Here is a 20,977-nt window from a genome sequence, read left to right as displayed (position 1 = left end):
TTTTGAGTTAGTTGGTCTGAATCAAAATGCAAATAAGCTGGCCATGAATCTTCTGTGGAGGCTAAAACTTTCATACAGCTAGCAATGCATTTTGACAGGACAAAGAAAATTCTATATGTGAGAAATTCTGTATGTGTCTGCCACCAGTTCTGGTTATATCCAGTTAGGATTATTGTTACCTACATCATATATTTCTTTGGAGGGAGGGAAAAAAATTAACTGATGCAGGATGTGACTAAAATAAAATAGTTTACTCTGGACTGGTGCATGTCTATGGGAATTGGATCAGATTTGGGATATGCCTTTCTATCTGACTCTGTACTAGCCAGATGCAGAGAAAATAGTGCATAGTGCAATGTCCTGTTCTTCCCATCATATGAAGAAAGGAGTTTCTGCTGTTCCAAGCTGTACCAGGACATTTGCAGGAGGAGGAACCAGTGTGTGTTTGAGAAGCATTTGCAGTTCTATGGATGGGGAAAAGTATGTCAGATGGCCAGAGTCAATTCATAAGAAACTCATTCTAGTAGGCCACTAGTTTCAAGTTAGGTTAATCGCGAAGTATTGATTGAGTTTTCTGAAACTAGGGGACTTTCTGCTAATCTATGGACTGCAAATTTTGCTATACTGCTATGTATAAAATGGTTCCCAGCCTTCTTGTAGCCTTGCTTGTTCTTGGCACTTCTTCTGACCTGAACCATTGGTAAGCTACTTTTCTTCTTGTTGTAGTTGATGATAATGTAATCCTGTGAGATGCGCTAGAATTGCCAATGTAGTGGAAAAACTTTTAACTACCAATGCAGGTTCTATAGTTATGTGTAATATTTTGTCAGAGGTTTTTCTCTACCGTAGGTATAAGAGTATCTTTTCTCAGCCCTATTTTTCTACCCAATACCCCCTTCCTTCCAAAAAAGAAAAGAAGATTCATCAATTAACTGGCTGTCAGTTAACCTGCCACAGTAACAGAGCAGTCAGCAAGTCAGTGTGGCTCAGTTTTCCTGGTCTGCATTGGCTGCAGTTGCCATAGAATATTTTTAAGAACTTATAATTATGTCATGGTAAATCAAGTTTCAAGCTTCTAGTGGAAAAAATAAATAAGCATTTTTAAGAAATTTGATGCTGTTTGAAATAACTACGTAAAACAAGTTTGTTATGGTTTTACTGAATATCCTGAAGTGATATTACCATAATATCAAGACTTTTTTTTTTTTTTTAACTCTATAAGAGGGGATTGGCACTAAATGTTGCAGTGTGTTGAAAATTCTGTCCGGTTCAGATCGTGACACCTGGCCTCCACCAGGGCTGGTAGAGCCCTTTGCTTTGTATGTGCGCACATTTACAAAGCAAAGGCAGCTTCCGCCTTTTAGATGGGAGAGGGAATAGAACTGTCGCCAGCCCCCTTAAGAACAGACTTCCTTTGGGTGCTTGTTAATACTGCAGCAGCTGTTACAGCGGGGAATAGGTCTTCCTCTCATCTTGATTTCTCCAGTACCTATTTGTTCCTGCCTCTACACCATTCTGCTTGTTTATGTAGCTAAGGGCAAAAATGTTCAAACAGATGAAAAATACCAAGAAATTGTCCTTTTCCAGTATTGTCCATCTACTTCTAAATTCTGTTTGTGGCGGAGTCCCTCTCTTTTTCATGGGGCTTGCAGTCCTGTCCTGTCAAAATGCATTGCTAGCTGCATGAAAGTTTTAGCCTCCACAGAAGATTCTTGGCCTGTTTATCTGCATTTTGGATTGGACCAACTAACTCAAAATTTAAGGAAGCTTTTGACTTCATTTTGAGGTTGGATTGGACTGGGTAATGCCCGTCACCTGTTTACCTTTACAGACTGTTTCATATGATAGTGATGTACCCTGTGGGAAGGGGGCAGGTAGAGTGGCTAAAAGGAAAAAGCTCATTCCCATTCTTGTGACCGGTGATGCTGGTTAGTGCTGCATGAAGGAAAATAATAATTAAAGACAGCAAGCTTGATTTCTGTACTACAGTTTGGAAGCTATGATACAGAAAAGTAATATACTGAGTATTGCTGTATTTGTGATTATAGTATTAGGAGTTTTTAGTGAGTAGACTGAATCTTACATTACTATATTTCATATTCACTTTTCTGCAATTAACATTCAATTCTTCCTGGCAGGTGATTGTGGAACAGTATGTTCAATCACATCCTAATGGCCTTCAGGCTATGTACAATAAACTATTGGAGTTTGTTCCGCATCATTGCCGTCTCTTACGTGAAGTAACAGGGGGAGCTATTTCAAGGTAAATATCTTGGGGCTTCTTTTAGTTGCAGTTAAAAGTTATGGTAAATATCATATACTTAGGAAATGACTTGCAAAATTATCTCCCGTACACAGATATTACCTATCTTGAGGTGAAAAGTCAGGCCTTTCCTGATTATTTGTAGTCAAGGTTGATTTCTCATGTCCATAATTTTAAAAACAAAACAGTGAATGGATTTGCTTGATGCTGAGGCCCACAACTTGAGAGGAATGAAAGAAAGAATCCTGTATTTCAGTAGTAAATCTGAGTCAAGGAAATGTGACTGTACACTTCATCCACGGAGAAGGGCATAAGAAAGCTATTGGAAAATAAGTTGAAAATCTACTGGGTTGTCAATATACATTAAATTAAAAAAAAGAAAAAAAAAAAAAAAGGAAAAAAGTGGAGGTGGTCCCCAGAGGTTTGACTGGCTTACTGCAGGTACTGCAGCTTCATGTTTAATTGATTTGTATAGTGCTTCCACTATCTGCTCAAAGTGCTTATTCCTTTTGCAATTAAATTGCGTGTTTTGAAGTTTACATAATTCAGGTCTACTCAGTTGTATCCACTTACTCATCTGTCTACAGGCTAGTTAATTTGGTACACTGCTGTAATTAGCAGAACTATGGATATAGCCCCTAGGGACTGCAGAACTGTTTCTATAATGAGTCATCCATTGCTAAGCTTTTAGTGACTCTAAATTTTACTAACATTTCAATTCTTTTAATCCCTCAACAAATTTTAATCTTCTTGATAATAGAATGATTCTAGTTTGTGCTGTGGTGCACTAAACTGAACTTAGGTGCTTGTGTCTTTTCTGTTTTCAATTTACAAATTTTCAGAGTCAAGGTAATTTTTAATCTTTTGCTTGGAAGCACAAAATCATATATAAATACAACTTAGAATTATGCAAGAATTTCATTTCCTTCCATCACATTACTCCTGCTTGGTATCTTTGAAGTTTGGAGCTGTTAACTCCTGCTTTTATTTGCATATTTTGAAGTTTTAATACCTGAAAATTACTTCTTTCCCAAAACACACTTGCAAAATACATAATACCTGATAAAATTTGAGAACACTTTTGGAATTGTAAAAATATCTGATCCAGGTCTCATGAAAGGCAAGATATGAAACTTCAAAGGAAGAACAGTTTAAGCAAATCAACATACCTATGTAAAAATAAAAAAGCTTAATTACATTTTTTTTTCTAATGCAGTCCTTGTCTTTTAGTTATCACTACCTCCAAATAGAAGCCTAGTAGTGAAATATAACCTTGGAATAATTGCAATTTTATTTCAGTGAAAAAGCAAATATTGTTCCCGGATATGATTTCTTAGTCAATTCAGTGTGGCCAGAAATAGTACACGGTTTAGAAGAGAAATTACCATCACTGTTTAACCCTGGAAACCCAGATGTGTTTCATGAGGTAATTATTTTAATTTGTTTCATTTGTCATTCCTTCAACACAGAGAAGAATTGAATGAATTGTGTTCCTCTGGCTTTTTTTCCTGTGTTGGTTATTTGTAAATTCATGTTGTTGCATGTTTCAGAGGAAATTATCTCACATCACTTGATTTAATTTCCATAGGAGTTGATTTTTCCATCAGATGTGTCCACAAAACTCATACAGAGGTTATCGGAAGTCATTTAGTCATGTGAATTTGGCCTTAATATTTGCTTTGGCAGTAGATGTTCTTTCTTAGTTGTAGAATTGCTACATGAATGAAAGCAGGAGTGGATGAATCCAGCATTTATTTGAGACTAGGACTTCTGTATAGGAAGGGTGGTTGTGTTAGTTAAATATCTGAGTTACAGCTTGTGCTCTGCTGTGGAAAACTTAAGAAATAATCGTCGTCTTGTCTGATTGTTTTAGCCTTTGCGCTCTTTCAGTACTGTGGGTGATGTTGTGACTAGAAATGCAACAGAAGGCAGCCAGAAGAACCAAAATGCTTGGAGGCAATGTGTGACAAGGTTTAGAACTTAAAAGAACGATTTTCTTTAGTATCATCAACTATGTATGAGACAAGCTTTTATTATAAAATGAATTTTAAGTACTTGTCACTCATGTGTTTTTATCTTTGAGAACACAGCTGCTTTACCTATAAAATATGGTCTCTTACTGATGTTGAAACACATCACTTGGTCTAGTATAAAGATTGGCTTTGGCAGTACTTTATTAAAATGTCACAAAGCAGAAAATACAAGCTTCCTGCTTTTCTTCAGGTGTTCTTTGTCTGTATTTAACTATGATCACTGAAGTGCTTGGATTTTTTTTTTCCTTGCAACTTGATTTGTGATTAGTGTGAAATGTTTTCAAGATGAACATGTCAGACAGTGATAAATTGTGTGAAGGAAAACATAGTAGGCAGATCAGGACAAATAGTTTAGGGAAATGTTAAATAGATTGCTAGTGAAGGTTTGTGAGGTAAATGATTTTTCCTGTGTTCATGCAAAACTCACTACTACATATGGAACTTTTGCCTTTGACTTTTAAGATCTCTTCTGTGCAGATAGAGTGAATAATTGAAGGTATTCAAGCATGAGAGAATGTTTGCATGGTTAGGTTTAAATAAGAAGCAAACAGAAAATGTTAAATTTCTAGTAATGTTATGGCAATGACACTGTAGATTTTCTCAATGAGAATACTTCTCAATTTCCCATAAAGTGTGAGTCCTTCTTGAAGCTTTCACCTAGTGCACTGCATACCACAAATTGTGAGCTGCACTGTGCTTTTGTCCTCTGTGCTGCTTGGCTTATATTAAAAAAAAAAGAGAGAGAGAGAGAAAGAAAAGAAAAAAGAAAATCTCTTCGCAGAATTCTTTTTAAAAAAGCTCTCATCTTATAGTAAGCTGATATTGCCCAATGGTGCCACTGTGTTTTTAAAAACCAACCCCCCCCACCACCACCACCCATTGACCTTCAATTACATCATGTAGTCAGTCTGAAGCACCTTCCATACTGTTTTTGACCACTTAAGTGATTCGGAGTCCAAATCATTAAAATATTTTAATCTCAAAAATTCTATAAGTTGAAATGTCAAGTGTCAAAATGCTGTTATGTCCATGTAAAGACTAATAGAAGTAGTTGGGAATTAAGAAAAACAACAGCAGTTTAAAACCGTTTCCTACGTTGCTGATAATCAAAGTAATGCAGTGCAGATTTTAGAAAGTGATCTTGCAGTTCTGTTTTCTAAGTTGATAAAAATGCAGAAAAGTCATCTTCTCCAGGTTTGTTTGGTTATGTTGTATATGCATATCGTATAGATTCAATGCTGGCAAGTTGGAGTATGCAGTGTTACCTGTTAAGGGGTTTTTGCACGTAGAGGGAGAGAAAAAAAACAAGTATTTACATATATTTTTAAACCATCCAGTAAAGCACAGACAGGCAATCATAAGTATGTGAGTAAAAATAGCTCTTTACTTGGATGGAGTTTGTTTTTATTTTATTTTTATTTTTTTGCTGCTTAAAGCACTTCAGGTTATTGTGCCCTTATTTCTGAGTCAGATTCATACCCTTACAAGCGTTCAAAACTAATACTGCTTTTATGCCTATACATCGATTTGAGACTGTAAGTTTAGATTCCTGTGTTTGAAAACTGCTCAATTTCATTTCCCTCTTTAGTTTCTCTTATAACTTTGTAGAATCAACAAGAAAATGCTAAAAACTGAAATGGGAACCAGTCTTGCAGTTTCCTTGGACATAATGTTACATAATGATAACTAGATAAATATCTTTGAGTTACCTTCTATTTTTGAAAGTCATAGGTCTTTTCAGAGTATTTGATTTATATCTCTGACTAATACTTAAGGCAGCAGAACAATAGTGTCGTTTGCCTTTCTGGAGTGCTGGGTTTATTATCTAAGAAAGGAGGCCTGAAAAAGCACTAAGTTGTCGTTCATTCTGCATTTAACTACTGTACCTTTTACAGCTCCATTGTATTGCAAATAAAGCCACACTGGAACGCAAGTAGTTACTTAAAAGCTTTTGTGCAATTTCCAAAGTATCTTCTTCACACACTGAAACTGCCATGTCAAAAAATAGTGGCCGTAGTTATACCCCTAACAGAAGCTCACAGGGTACTGAGGTATGCAGCACCAAAGCTTCTTGTATGTGTCAGTGCAAGTCCTGTGTTACCAAAAGGGGAAAAACAAACTGAGAGCGCCCACTCTGGGCCTGTTCCTGTCAATATTTTACTGCTTCATAAGGGAGTCTCAGTACATCCTTCACATAGTGCTGTAGATTGCGGTAAAAGCCTGTAGTCCTGCTGCTGCCTTTACTGCAGTGGTCAGAAACACTGTGATTCACTCAGGCTTATTTCATAAAGTCAGCAGTGGTTTAATAAGCACATTCTGATTTTAATGAGACGTGTATAGTTTGTTTTAAGTCTGTATTCTCTCCTTGAAACTTACATATAATAAGCTGTATTTTTGACTCCTTGATTTACACAACCTTCAGTTTGTGTTAAGTCTCTCATGTGAAATAGAATTTTTATCTACTATTTGGCCTCTGTTTTTAACTCAAGTGTTTTATGGCTTTCTGCTTCACAAAACACTGCCAGTGATTTGATTTACTTTTTATTTCGTTGCTGCTTAGGTATTTAATAGCTTAGGGTTGAGAATAAGCCCAAAGTACATTTGGGGATTAATGTAATTTCTCTTTGCTTGCAAGTATGCTATTTCTAAGCATCTAGTTAAAAGTGTGAAATTGAAGCTGTTAGCTTATCTAGAGTTGTTCTAAATTCTGTTGCAAATATTTAGGATTTACAAAAGCAGACATCTTTAGAGAAACAGTTGTACACCCTCACAAATATAGATCCCGTATAACAGAAAAAATCATGCTTTCATTCTCTTTTGTGTTTGTTAATGTGTATTTTTGTTGTATTTTATCCCTAATTTATTTCCATCTGTTGTATTCCTTTATCTCAAATTTCATTACTTGTTCCTAGCACTGTGTTGCTGCCTTCTTTCCTCCTTTTCCATTTCTTCAGGCCTTTGTTTCAGTTCAGAAATACTGATGCACTTCTGAGCTGGGGGAGCTGCTCATGTAGACAGTTTTGTGCAGAACATTTCTAAAAATCATAACAGTGAGTTAATGTAACTTAGTCCATAAAGCGATTTTTCCTTACGATAGAATAAGTACCTACTGGATGACTGCTTTTAGTTTCACTGCAGTCCAGGATTTTAGCTTCTTACGATTAGTTGATGGGGCACTGTCTGCCCACTGTAAATCTTAGCTTATCTGTAGTCCAGTACAGCAGTTCTATTGAATAGATTGGGGTCTTCATTGTTTAATGGGATGTTACTAGTGATCAGAGTGCTCATTCTCTTTATACAGAAGTACACTACTAGTATGGATTTTGTACGGAAATTTGAACGACAATGTGGCTCACAGGCCAGTGTGAAAAGATTAAGATCTCATCCTTCCTACCACAGTTTTAACAACAAATGGAATTTGCCTGTTTATTTTCAAATAAGGTTAGTATTTGTTTTTTGTTTCTTCTTTTAGAAGTAGAGTTCAGTCACTGCTAGAAGAGTTATTTGGCTTCGGGTCAGATCTTGTTGTTTCAAGTTCTACTTGTCAACAAAGCCTAGCAGAAGTTTGGCCTAAAGGCTTTTGAGAGTGCCTAGACAGCATCATGCACATGAACGGATTTCTCTGCTCTTGAGAGTAACCCAGCAGTGTTGATCAGGAATGATCATAAGCACAGGCAGCTACAAGTTTCCTTTCTCAGCTTTCTATTCCACATCCCTTTTAGTTGCTATCCACATTACAGCAAGGGTTCCTTGGTTTATGAATTACTGTGGATTACAGTCCTATATATTAAATTAATTTTTAATATGCTGCTTTTAGTTTTGAGAAAGCCAACCCAAGCACTGCTTTGAGTGTCTGTACTGTTTTGTGCCCTGACTATATACCCTTCAGTCTTGTGGTCAGTTGATACATTTTCTCTGCTAGCAAAACCAATTACATGGTTTTCTTGCCCTTGCTTCACGGTGTCCAACCCATTTATTTCTTCCACTGCAGCTGTTTATGGGATTGAACTAGATACTGGATTACTCAAGTTGTCTAGGATTTAAAAAGGAGAGGGAGAGAGGGGGAGAGGGAGAGAGGGGGAGAGGGAGAGAGGGGGAGAGGGAGAGGGGGAGAGGGAGAGAGGGGGAGAGGGAGAGAGGGAGAGGGAGAGAGGGAGAGAGGGAGAGAGGGAGAGAGAGAGAGAGGGAGGGAGAGAGGGAGAGAGAGGGAGAGAGGGAGAGAGAGAGAGAGAGAGAAGATTCCCAGAAAAGGGGAAGTGAAGAAATTAAAGAGTTTGTGAAGAAATTAAAGAGTTTGATTTGTTTGTTTAACCTGGAGCACTTTAGTGACTTAGTTTATTGCATGACTTAATAAATAGTTACAATGGTACAACCCCAGCCACATTTATACTGTATGCTGCTGCTGAGAAGTCCCATCCAGGAATCTCATGAGTGCTGAAGCTAATGCAGGTAGTGACAGGAGCATGAGGCTGGGTGCAGTGTCACTGGTTCAGTGGCTCATTGCATCTTGTAGAGTGGTAGCCCCAAACTTTACCTACATTTGGGTTTTTTGTTGGCACAGCTGTTCTTGCAGCTCTGTAGTGAACCAGTCTGAGGAACTGATATCCCTGGGCAAAAAAAGACTGACTTTGAACTTTAATTGATTTCTCCAAACCGCTTTACTATACAGATATTGGTGTTGGCCTAAGGGGAAAGGCAGCAGTACTTACTACAGTATCGGTGCTGACTATGCATGGACTAAAAGAGTCTGTGGAACTGTAGCAATTATAAACCTTTTAACCACAGATGTGTATCTTTAGTAGGTCTGTGAATCTGCCTCTTTTAAATAAAAGTGCAGCTTTTCTAATAGGTGGCAATTTGATCAAACATTGATACATATGCTCGTAAAATTGAAATAGAGCTTCAGCTTATTCTTTCAATTCAGAAATGTTTTTTTCCTCGTTAGATATTTTGAGCTCTGACTAATTTTTTAAAAAGTATTTAAAACATCTTCCATTAAGATTATTGTAAATCTAAGTAGTGCACTGTTTCTATAAATGGTTAGATAATAGATAACAGCAGCTGGATCAGCTTTTACCCTGTCATTCAATATATCGGAATCATCTGATAACTTCCAGAGTTGCATCTGAATTCTTTAGTGCAGAACTATCTAAATAATCAAACATTCACTTTGTGATATCAGAGAAGATTCTTCCTTGAGGTATATTAATGTCTTCAAATTATACACATTTTTTTATTGAAGTACTAGCTCACTGTGGCACTTACAATTAGAGTTCCTGTCTTTTCAATTACAGAAATTGCCCAGAACAAACAGCCTTCTCATTAAAGCCTGTACAGACAAACAATCCTTTGAGGAACAGATGGATGTACAGGCATTTCTTCTGTAGCAGTGCTGGCACAAACAGCACCAATAACTCATTCCCTTGACATTCCTTTAGCGCAACTGACTGGAGCTATAGAGAACCCCATGTTAGGGCTTTTACGGTTTTTGCCTCTCTTCCCCCAAGAACTGTTCAGAAAATGAGGTAGTTTGTAAATACCTGATGTGCTTCTCTGATCCCTTTTACCATAAGGCCTAAAAATACTCTTATATCTGTGGAAGTGGTGCACAGGCAGGAGTGAGAGTTTGGAGCTGCTTCAGGAATTCTTCTTGAACACCTTTTGTTGCTACCTGCTGGTGATAAGTCAGGTTTCGTGAGTGATTGGGGAGGGAGCGATTGCTTCTGTGTCACTCAGATCACTACTTGCAATACCGTTAACACGCATCTATTCAGAATTGCCAGTAGTTTGAACAAGAAGAACCAGATGGGCCCTAGCTTTGGTCTGGAAATGAGTATTAAGAGGCTCTAAGAAGAGCTGTGCAGGTTCATAATTAGTAAGTTTAATAGGTTTACAGAGTTTCTGTAATGCAGATGAAAGCAAAAAAGGAGGAAAACAAAATGACAAAAGAACTTCTCTTAGGGAAGCTGAAAATGGTAGGTGTATTTCGGTATTGAGGGGGAAATTAGGAAGAGTTTCATAAGGCTCTTAACAATTTTTAGATAAGTAAAATACTGTGTTATTTGTTAGATAATTCTTGAAATACAGAAAATAGTTGGAGGGTTTATTAATAACCTTTGCTCTTATCTCAGAAAATACTTGTTTGTTTTTAAGAGGGATTAAAAAAAATAAAAGGCAAGGCATCCTATGAGGAACTGTTGGTTTTTTTAACTCTGTACAGAATTGTTTGCAGAACCTTGTGCCACTGTGTACTAACAAACATGAAGAAAGCAAAGCCAAGGGCTCCAGTGTTACATGACCTACCTGAAGGACACCTAAAGCAAATATGAGACAATGTGTTGACTTTCAGTGTAAAAACAGTAACACTTGCCCCACAAAAAAGCTTTCTTCCAGCTCTAGAAAAAGCTGAGGACTTGACAGTGTCTGTGAGCTTTTATTCTGATAATGCTTAAGATTATAACTTTCATAATTTCTCAATATGCAACTTTTCTGTCTGTATGATGTCAAAAATTCTCTTTCATGTGTTTTTCAATCCTAGTTCATACGGAGTGAAAAAATGCTTAAAGCTATTTATGTATGTGCATTGACGTAGCATAAGGTCTGAATACTGAAAAACGTTTAAGAAATTCTTGATTTATAATACTTAATGCTTTTCTCTCTCTCAGGTTTAGAGAGGTAGCAGGGGCCTTAGAAGCAGCTCTTTCAGATACACTAGAAGAAGCACCAGGTAAATTTTTATTACAAAATTAGTAATTTCTCTGTCGTGAAGAAATAAATGACTTAAGTTTTGGTGGTTATTTTCTGCCTACTGAGTATTTAGTAGCATGAATCCTGAGGGACCTTGCAGGTTTTCTGGAAAATTGATTAAATGCTGTTCCAGGTTCACTTGACTTTTTACTAATATCAACTCATTCCACAGTAGCCATTGACATATTTGTGGAAATGTTTTCTCAGCACAAGAAGGAACTGATTTGGTATTTGGCATCCTGTGGGTGGCAGCTAAGAGACTATCCTGTGTTGTCAGGATAAATCTCTCTTAACTGATACAGAGCTATGCAGAGCAGAAAATGACTATCTATTGGCAGCATTTAGGCTTGCTGTCCTTTGTAGTATTGGTGTCTGCTCCAAAAATGTAAATTGGTTTATGAGTGAATGAGGAAGCAAGTGCAGGAAGTAGTGAAGGAAAAAGATTAGAATGGAACAGGAAACCTAGTGTATTCCTTAAAAATATATAGCAATCAGAAAAGCTGTTACTTTATTTAATGGAGTGAATGCCTCTGAAGATGGAGGCAACTAAGAACAAAATATATATGAGCAGTATTTATATTTTATTTATATGTGTGTGTGTGTGTGTATGTGTATATGTGTGTGTGTATGTATATACATACATATATATATATATATGCATGTATATGAAAAGTGCATTGGACTTTTTAGTGGCAATTGAGGAGAGGAGAAGAAAATCCTGATGGAGAAGAAATGCATAAATCCTAAAACTTCAAGGTCTTTATCCAGAACTTGCAGACACGTTGCTTAGCTCTCAAATTGTATGCTATAACACGTTAGTGCCTGGACTGCTTAAAAGTACTTGTTTTAAATATGAATATTTCTGCTGTGTTTTTAGTACACATTGCTAATTGGTTCCTCAGATGCAATTGTGACAGACACAGCAGTTTAGTGCTAGAGAGAATTACTGTTCTGATTTGGAAATGCGTGCGGTTAGCCAGCATACTGAAATGATATTTAGCTACCATATTTTTATAAAAACCTTGTTATAAGACAGACAGAAATTATCCTGGAAATGTTAATTCATGAAGTGGATTGTTTGGCTAAGTTATCTGTGTATTTTCTGTAGGCAGATTCTCATTTGTTTTTCCTTGCATAGCTATGGTGTGACTACAGTTTGAAATCCAAAGCAATGTGGAGCTAGTATTTTAAGAGTTTTGTTTCACACAATGCTTAATAAGTCTTCTTTGCTATCTTTGTGATAGTGTCTTTTTGAAAGACGTATTTTAAGATAATGCGGATACATTGTGTAACATCTTTTAAAAAAATATAATTTGGAACTTGACTGTTGTTTCTTGTTTATTTTTAGCTGGGAGCTCCTATTGTCTTTTGGCCACTCACATGGTCTGGATGAGCCTTCAGAAATGCTGGTCAGATCAGATGTTTTTGCCATTATTAGCACACCGTCTGTGGAAACTAAGTCTGCAAATTTTAGCACGCTACTCTGTATTTATTAGTGAGGTAAGAGAACAACATGCTTATACTTTTGATGAATGGTTATGTCCATCAGTAGGAGACTTTTTGAAGGAAAAAAAAAAGTAACCTCTTTTTAAGTACTGTTTTCCAAACTTAAAAGTGCTTAACAAGAAGCACTAACCAATCCATGATGTTTTTATGAAAAGTATCAATATAAAACATGTTATTAACAAAGAATATCAGTGCTGTTATGATATTAAAATACGATGTTTTCCAAGGCAGAACTTCCACATGTATTCAAGACTGGCTACTTTGCGGTGGCAGAGCCAATCTTATGTTTTCCTCTTTCTATAATGAACAAAGCTGCAAAACTAAGCAAAGTTAAAACTAATGTTGAAAAAGAGGATGGCAGTGGGGGTTAATCCAGATCAGTTGCTCTGTGTTCAGACTGTAAAACTGGAAATTTTGTAGGCAGCTGACTCAAAATCATAACTCCCTGTTCCTAAGCAAGAGAGGTTCTGCTTTACTCTTCTATTCCCTGCTCCGAATCAGTCTTGCACTCCTTCCTTTATTCTATCATTTTGTGCCTCTATGATAGTTTGGGTTGAAAGGGACTTTTGGAGGTCATCTGGTCCAAACTCTTGCTCAAAACAGAGTCAGCTTAGATAAGATTGCACAGAGCCTTTTCCATTTGAGTTCTAAGTATATCCAAAGGTGGAGATTTTCTGGTCTCTCTGGGAAACCTAGGGTTTGATCGCGGTCACAATGAAATACCCTTTTACTTAAACCTTATCAGAATTTCCCTTGTTGCTGCTCATGTCCATTGCCTCTCATCCTGTCACTGTACCTCAAAGAAAAGTCTTACTCCATCTTCCCTGTGCTGTATCCCTTAGGTGGTTGAAGGCAGCAGTAAGATTTCCCTTTAGCCCTCTCTCAAGACTGAAAAAATGGATAATAATCAAATTCTTGGTCTTACATATTCTTCCAGTGTAATAGTTTTTTTGAACCCAGCATGAGTAAAAAAGGCTCTAGAACAAGGCCTTATAAGGCCTTATAGCGGTAAAAGCTTTAAAGCCTCCTTAATGTCACCCAAACTATTTTATAACTATTTTTCCTTTTTATGCAAACTAGGAATGTCAATATCTTTTGCAAGTTTTTTTCATTAGAGTGCAACACTTAGGAATCCTTTTTATGCTGTCTCTATGTGTCTGGCTTTATCAGCCTTCACTACTGTTAATATTCACACCTCAATTTGATGTTTCAGGTTTATGTAAGGCCCATTTCCAGTGAGAATATGAAGGAAAGCAAAAAACCTATGACAGCTGGTAGAAAGGAATCTTCTGTAAACCTCAATCCTAGTGAGGACCAAGGGAACGGGTCCTCTCCAGAAATTCAGCCATTGCCTTCTATAACAAGTACTCAGCTGGTATATGTTGCTGCAGATTTGGACAAACTCCAGGATCAGGTTTGTGTTTGTCACCTTACTCACAGAGGGCCTTCCTTGATCTGTAAGCCTATACTATTTGGCATCTTGTTCAGTGCATTAGATTATTTAAGATAATGTATCTTAAATTTATTTTTTGTCTTAAATGCTGAAATGGAGATAGTATGATATAAAAAATATCACGTGAAATAAAGAATCTGTTCTGTGCTTGGATTAAGAGTGACAGAGTACAGAAAAATCAGTTCAGATATTTAAACTCTTTTTCAGTAGCTGCTGGACTTATCCCCATTTGCTAATGAAATCTCTCATGCATCTCAGTGTGATGCAATATTCAGGTTTAATAATAGAGTTATATCCTTTGTATGTTTACTGTTTTTAATATTTGAGTTTCAGAAGTGTTTTATCATCATGATTTTGTTTTATTAATAATCTAGAGTCTCACAAAACTCTATTGCATGTATGTTCTACTTTGATGAGTAAGGCTGACATTTTTGCAACTTCAGTAGTTATAAGTTGCATCTGAGATTATACTCTGTTAGTTCTAAATTATTTCCTCTGAGGGCTATGGTAAGGTAGGAAATAAAACATACAGACCTTTATTCCCATGGGCATTGCATTCTGCTAGTACTGGGCTCTCATATAAAGGGAGTAAAAATTTGGAGAAAGTTAAACACAATAGTCTTATTTTTTGATGCACTGGAAATTTGCAAAATGTAGAAATAATTCAAATGTGTTCATAACATATTTGTATCTGGTTTGTATTTTTTCCCTCAGATTCCAGACATTCTAGAAATGATTAAACCAAGACTTGAAATGATTGGCTTCAAGAACATATCTTGTATTGCAGGTAAAGCTGAGAGGTTGACTTCAGCCTCTTTCCCCTTTATCCCAGGTCCTCACTGCCAACCAAAAGAAATCAGAGGGCTTTCACACAGTTTTATTTACAATAAAAAAAAAATCTGAAATACTAATCATCTTATTACTTAATGGAACTTATGTTAGCATTAAATCATTACCTAGAAAATTCGTTGAAGAGAAATGTCAAATCTGGAAAACTTTTGGCTAGAATTGTATTACAGAGCCTCCACAGCCATGGCTGTCTCTTCTTTCTCTGGAAGTAACTTATATTGTTACACTTGTCATTGTCCAGTAACTTGTCATTGTCTAGTGCTAGGTGGCTGCTGCAGGTAATGGGAGACCTGGTTTCAGTGCCCTCAGGCTGAGAAGCTTCATACAATGTATTTAAGTTCTCACTGTAATGGAAGTGAGGAAGTAAAGAGGTACTTTTCACTATGCAGTTAAAATATTATACCGGAAGGAAAGATCTCTCTCTGGCCCTATGAATCATGCAAGGAGGAGAGTTATTACAAAATCAGAGAATAGTTGGGGTTGGAAGGGACCTCTGGAGGGGTCCCCTGCTCAAACAGGGTCTCCTAGAGCGTGTTAGATAGGATCCTGGCCGGGTGGCTTTTGAATATCTCCAGAGGAAACTTTGCAACCTCTCTGGGCAACCTGAGGGTGCTCTGTCACCCTCTCAGGAAAGAAGTTCTTCCTTATATTCAAATTGAACTTCTTGTGTTTCAGTTTGTGCCTGTTGCCTTTTGTCCTGTTGCTGGGCACCATTGAAAAGAGCCTGGCCCCATCCTTTTGACACCCTCCCTGAAGATGTTTGTAGACATTGATAAGATCCTGTCTCAGTCTTCTGTTCTCCAGGCTGAACACTCCCAGCTCTCATAGCCTTTCCTCATAGGGCAGATGCTCTAGTCCCCCAATCATCTTTGTAGCCCTATATTGGACTCTCTCCAGGAGTGCCATGTCTCTCTTTTATTGGGGAGCCTGGAGTTGGACTCAGTACTCGAGAATACGGCCTCACCAGGGCTGAGTAGAGTGGCAGGATCACCTCCCTTGACCTGCTGGCAACATTTTTCTCAGCATACCCCAGGATACCAATGACCTCCTTGGTTACAAGGGCACCTTGCTGGCTTGTGGTCAGCTTGTGCTCCAGGACTCCCAGGTTCTTCTCTGCTGAGCTGCTTTCCAGAAGGTCAGCTCCCAACCTGTACTGGTGCCTGGGGTTATTCTTCCCTAGGAGCAGGGCTGTGCACTTGCCATTGAACTTAATGAGATTCCTCTCCACTCAGCTGTCACACCTGAGGGCTATGCTGCCTTTCAGAGGGACCCTGACAGGTTGATCAGCCACTCCTCCCAGTTTGGTATCATCAGCAAACTTGCTGAGTAGGCACTCTGTCCCTTCATCCAGGTCATTGATGAAGAAGTTGAAAAGACTAGACCCAGTACTGACCCCTGAGGGGCAGCACTGGCTACAGGACTCCAACTAGACTCCGCACCACTGACAGCAACCCTCTGAACTCTGCCATTCAGCCAGTTCTCAATCCACCTCACTGTCCGCTCATCTAACCCGCACTTCCTGAGCTTACCTAGGAGGATGGTATAGGAGGCAGTGTTGAAAGCCTTGCTGAAGTCAAGGTAGACAACATCCCCTGCTCTCCCCTCATCTACCCAGCCAGTCCTGCCATTATAGAAGGCTATCAGGTTGGTTAGCTTTCTGTGATGGCAGGACTGGCTGGATAGATGAGGGGAGAGCAGGGGATGTTGTCTACCTTAACTTCAGCGAGGTTTGAAGTTTGGTAGTTGAATACTTTAACTTCAGAGGACAAGAGTTCCTGTCTCTCACTTCATATTTTATCTATATATATAATGTGTCTGTGTCTATTATGTATGTACATATATATAACGTGTGTGTGTATATTTGAGGAGATGTGTGTTTGTATGTGTATGTGTGTATATATTTATATACGTACATATATTCTTTTTTTTAAATCTGTTCATGCTTAATGTGAAACACAGAGTCTGGCTTAATTGAGCTGAGCATATAGCTGGGTGAGTGAACTAGTCCCTGTCTCCACGTATAGGCAGAAGCTCTGTGCTGAATTCCACTTAAATCGCTAAATCAGGATTATTGGTAGATAGCTGAGTCCATAAGAGAGCTAGGAGCTTGCACACATCCCCTATTCAGCATGTGGTTTACTCCAGACATTCCGTAGGGAATGTAGATGCTTTAAGAAAGGCTTTTACAACTCTAGCTTTTGTGGTAGATCTGAGTATTTGTACTTTAGACCTCTTGCCTGAATGTTGCCTTACTGACCCCCCCCCCTTCCCTTTTTTTTTGACTGAAGAATGGTTGATAAGAGGACTTATTTTGTAAGTGGTATGTGTATATTTATTAAGCATCCTATATTTGACACTAGCAACCTTCTAGGGTAGTGAGTAAGGTCAGGATGTTGGGGGGGGGGGCTCACAAAATTTGTATATATTGTGATTGGGCAGTTTAACTTCAGTTAAACTTCAGCATTTTTACCTCAATAGGAGCCTTGGAAGACTCAAAGGCTTCTTTATCAGCCTGCATGCCTACCTTGAATAACAGGATTATCCAGGATCTCAGTGAGTCCTCCTTCACTTACCTGAAGAGTGCATTGGAAGTTCCAAGACTGTATAGGAGAACCAATAAGGTCAGTGCTGGTTACAGCTGAAGAGGTAAATCTCAGGCCTATGCTAAGAACGTTAATTGGGCAGTACATTTATGATTTCTTCCAGGCCTGTCTGTATCTGCTTACCAGTCAAGAGGCCTATTATATAATTTGAGATAACTTACTGCTTGACTCTTTGAAAACAAAATACTATATTTTCAAAAATCTTAGTTAGGGTACCAATGGTGATGGCACAGGCTTGGGGTAGAAGGCAGGGCAAGGAGTAGAACTCTTCTTATAGAAGAGAACACAGGTTATTGAGAGAAAATGTCTTCAAGATAACTCTTCTTTCATGTCATATTGATATACCATAAGAAAGATGCATGGCTGCTGAGTGACAGGCATATTTTTTTCCAGATCTTACTTTCTTACCACTTTTTGATTTGGGGAGAGCGGAGGGCAGCAATGGCACACTTCTGCCTGCTGTTTCAAGACATTTCCTCCCAGCTAGCTCATTTGATCTGATTTCTGAAATGTGTTGCACAGAAGCAGCAAGATGAGAAATATTTCTGGAGAAACCAATAAAATGTAGTGATGAAGTAAGGTACAAATGACCATTATATGGTAGCTTAGCTTGTTCTGGTAACTACTGTGGCTTGCCTTTGTCAGTCTGCCCAGCTGTGGTGGTAGTTAGCTTGGTATCATTCAGGCAACATAGGAAAACTTGAGTAATGGGGACCACAGACTATTGCACTGTTGCCTGCTGTGAACACAGAAGGCAGGCTGTTAAAAGGGCAAGGGAATGCTTTTCTCTCATCTATTGTTAAAAGGGCAAGGGAATGCTTTTCTCCCATCTATTGCCTCTCCCTCGCACTCTCTTCCTGGTTTGGTGCTGGTGGGTGGCTGGGGGAGAGTTTGGGTTTTTTTTTTTCTGCCTGCACTCACCACAATCAAACACGTTACTGGGTATCATGAAGAAGCTGCTGCCAACAGTGCTGTACTTGTTGAATGACTAAATAAAAAATTTTGGAAGTCTGTTTCTTTCAAAAGTGTTAAATTTGCTTTGGATGGTTAGCGTCTAGTGTCAGCTGGAAGAGAAACTGCTCGTAAGAATAGTTTATTGCCTCAGTGTATTACAAGTTTTTTACAGTTTATTATTATTGCCACAGTCTTATTTTCAAGGATATACTTAATCAAAAATTGTATTTGAAAAGAAGAAAAAAACATATGGCTAATGATAATCTTTGCAATGTTTAGATTGTTCTGTCTTTAACAGGGAGTATATTTGCTTAAACTCCTATTAAGGAAGGAGAATAAAATACGTAAGTGTAGAGGTGGCTGAGCTATCTCAAAGCAAACTTTGCACAGTGTTTTAGTGGATTGCTATCAGCTCTCCATTTTCCTTAGGTTATTTAACTAGGTGATGGGTTGATGTGCCAAAGAAGAGATACAGGAGCTAGCTGCCTCTGGTTCAGTGGGATTACTACCTTGGGCTCTGAACTCTGTGAACGTGACTGCATCTTGGCCATCAGTCCAGCTGACTCTGCGATAGGAAACCTGAACTAATGAACAGTACCGAGCCAACTCAGATTTCTCAAAAATGTGCTCCAGTACTTAGAGAGCTAATTCACATGAACCTCCACTGTGCAGGATCTGAGAGTAAGCCTTTCCAGTATGCAGAGTGCTGGGGATCACACTGTAAAGGCATCCAAATGGATCTGTATGGAGGAGTCTGGATGCAGCAGAGCTGGTATTTTAAATGAAGTTAGCAGCTAGTATTGCTGACTAGTTATAGTCATAAACTATTAGTTTATGAAAACTAATGCAAAGTAGAGGCCAGAAGTCGAACATTCTTTGTTTCCTGTTGTAAATAAATGATCTCAGATATGTTTGTAATCTTTTGAAATAGGTTATGTCAAAAACGTGCAATTCTATGATTTTACCTGAGTTTGGAAGCACCAGCTGTTTGGATTGCCCAATATTTGCTGTAATAGTTTCTGTGTCATGAATCAGCTGTGCAGAGACTTGTACTTGGCTGAGTTCGGAGATTTAAAACTCGGAGAAGTTAATGAGTTATTTCAGCTGTTAAAGATTCCATGTACCCTGGGTATGTTCTGTTCCTTTGCAATGGATGAGGTTCATCCAAGCTACATATGGGTCATCCGTGGAGAGAGGAAGCATTCTGCATCCCAGAACTAGCTCAGAAGAGGATAGTGGTAGTGAAAAGATACTAGTTATCTCAAGAGCATTCTGACATTCTGGAAAGTATGCTGAAGGAGCAGGATGGTATTACGAGTAAAGAGGACAATATCTGCAATTTAATGAAGTAAAATATGAAATAGTAGGTATTTTAACAAAGATATAATAGGCTGTTGAGGACACAGAGTCTGTTCTTAAACTGTTGAGAGCATCTGCTCTCCCTGAAATCGATATGAGCAGAAAGTGCAAAGTGCACTCAGGGTCCTGCACTAATAATAGGAGTGGCTGGCTGGCACATGCATCTCTTCAAAAGGTTTGGGTGTTTTGAATGTTGTTTTACAGTATATCCCATATTATATCACCATTGAATGACTTTGTAATAGTGTCTTTCCTATGTATGAAGACCTCTTCATTGATTTGTTGTGAGTTAGGGTATGTATTTCTTGGCTTAGGGTACAGGCTTAGTGTTTCAGATACGTGCTACAGTTAGTGTTGATGTTTTTAGTAAGTTATTTACCTGTTCTTTTTCCACTTTTGTTTCCCTTTCATTTGCCAGGATGTGCCAACGAAAGCTTCATCATATGTTGACAGTGCTCTTAAGCCCTTCTACCGACTGCAGAATGAGTACAAAGATATATTGAAGCAGCCTATGATTCATCAGTGGTTGGAAGGTGCTCTCTCTGAAAGCACACAGAAGTAAGAGACCCATACAGAACACTCCTTGCATGAATTGAAATCCCCACCATCCATTGAATAGTCATGGGGAAAAAAAAAAAAAAAAAAAAAAAAAAAAAAAAAAAGAAGTAATGCAGTTGTGAGTTAAAACAAGAACATACCCCTCTTTTAGCATGATACAGTCCTTCAGAGTTACTCTGGTGTAATGTATTTGATAGTAGAAAATCAGGTCTGGGAATCCAGAAATCTTACTCCTACTCAGATCTGTGCAAACTAAGAGATTGCAGATAGGACATTTGAGAATTGCTCAGCATTATGTTGCAACAGTGAACTTAAAAACTTGCAGAAGTGACTGAAGTCCTTAGCCTCATGTTTTTTCTAATGAGTAATGCTCAAATTCTCAAGAAATTTGAGCTCTGCTTTTCTCTGACTCTTTTTGGCACGTGTAATGATTCTTTCTTACTGTTCGGGGTCCTTTTTTCCTTATAAAAAAAGCTTTGGATTTTTTAAAAATGTTGAAGAGCTAACTATTTGTAGTTGAAAATAGAGAAATGTTTAATGTAATAGTTGTAATAAGGCATAACTGAAGTTCTGTATCCAACAGTGTTTTGTAGAAAATACCAAAACAGTTTCAGTAAGAAAAGGCAGTCATAAAGCAATGCTTCCTCTAATA

The 20,977-nt window shown here is 38.0% G+C and overlaps 1 protein-coding gene across 2 annotated transcripts in view; it reads left to right on the top strand.

The window, feature by feature from the left end:
- Positions 1-20,977, top strand: part of COG2 (component of oligomeric golgi complex 2) — a 35,182-nt gene that overhangs the window by 8,844 nt on the left and 5,361 nt on the right. The window contains exons 8-16 of one of the 2 annotated variants that reach the window (XM_062573677.1): positions 2,139-2,263; positions 3,563-3,689; positions 7,598-7,737; positions 10,962-11,023; positions 12,392-12,543; positions 13,763-13,963; positions 14,717-14,789; positions 17,330-17,472; positions 20,186-20,325. In XM_062573677.1, the coding sequence (XP_062429661.1) occupies positions 2,139-2,263; positions 3,563-3,689; positions 7,598-7,737; positions 10,962-11,023; positions 12,392-12,543; positions 13,763-13,963; positions 14,717-14,789; positions 17,330-17,472; positions 20,186-20,325 (1,163 nt within the window). The remainder of the gene's footprint in view (positions 1-2,138; positions 2,264-3,562; positions 3,690-7,597; positions 7,738-10,961; positions 11,024-12,391; positions 12,544-13,762; positions 13,964-14,716; positions 14,790-17,329; positions 17,473-20,185; positions 20,326-20,977) is intronic. The other variant, XM_062573676.1, reaches the window with a different exon arrangement.

The sequence above is a fragment of the Rhea pennata genome, chromosome 3 (assembly GCF_028389875.1).
Source record: "Rhea pennata isolate bPtePen1 chromosome 3, bPtePen1.pri, whole genome shotgun sequence".
NCBI classification, from domain to species: Eukaryota; Metazoa; Chordata; class Aves; order Rheiformes; family Rheidae; genus Rhea; species Rhea pennata.
This window is presented reverse-complemented; position numbering and strand designations above follow the sequence as displayed.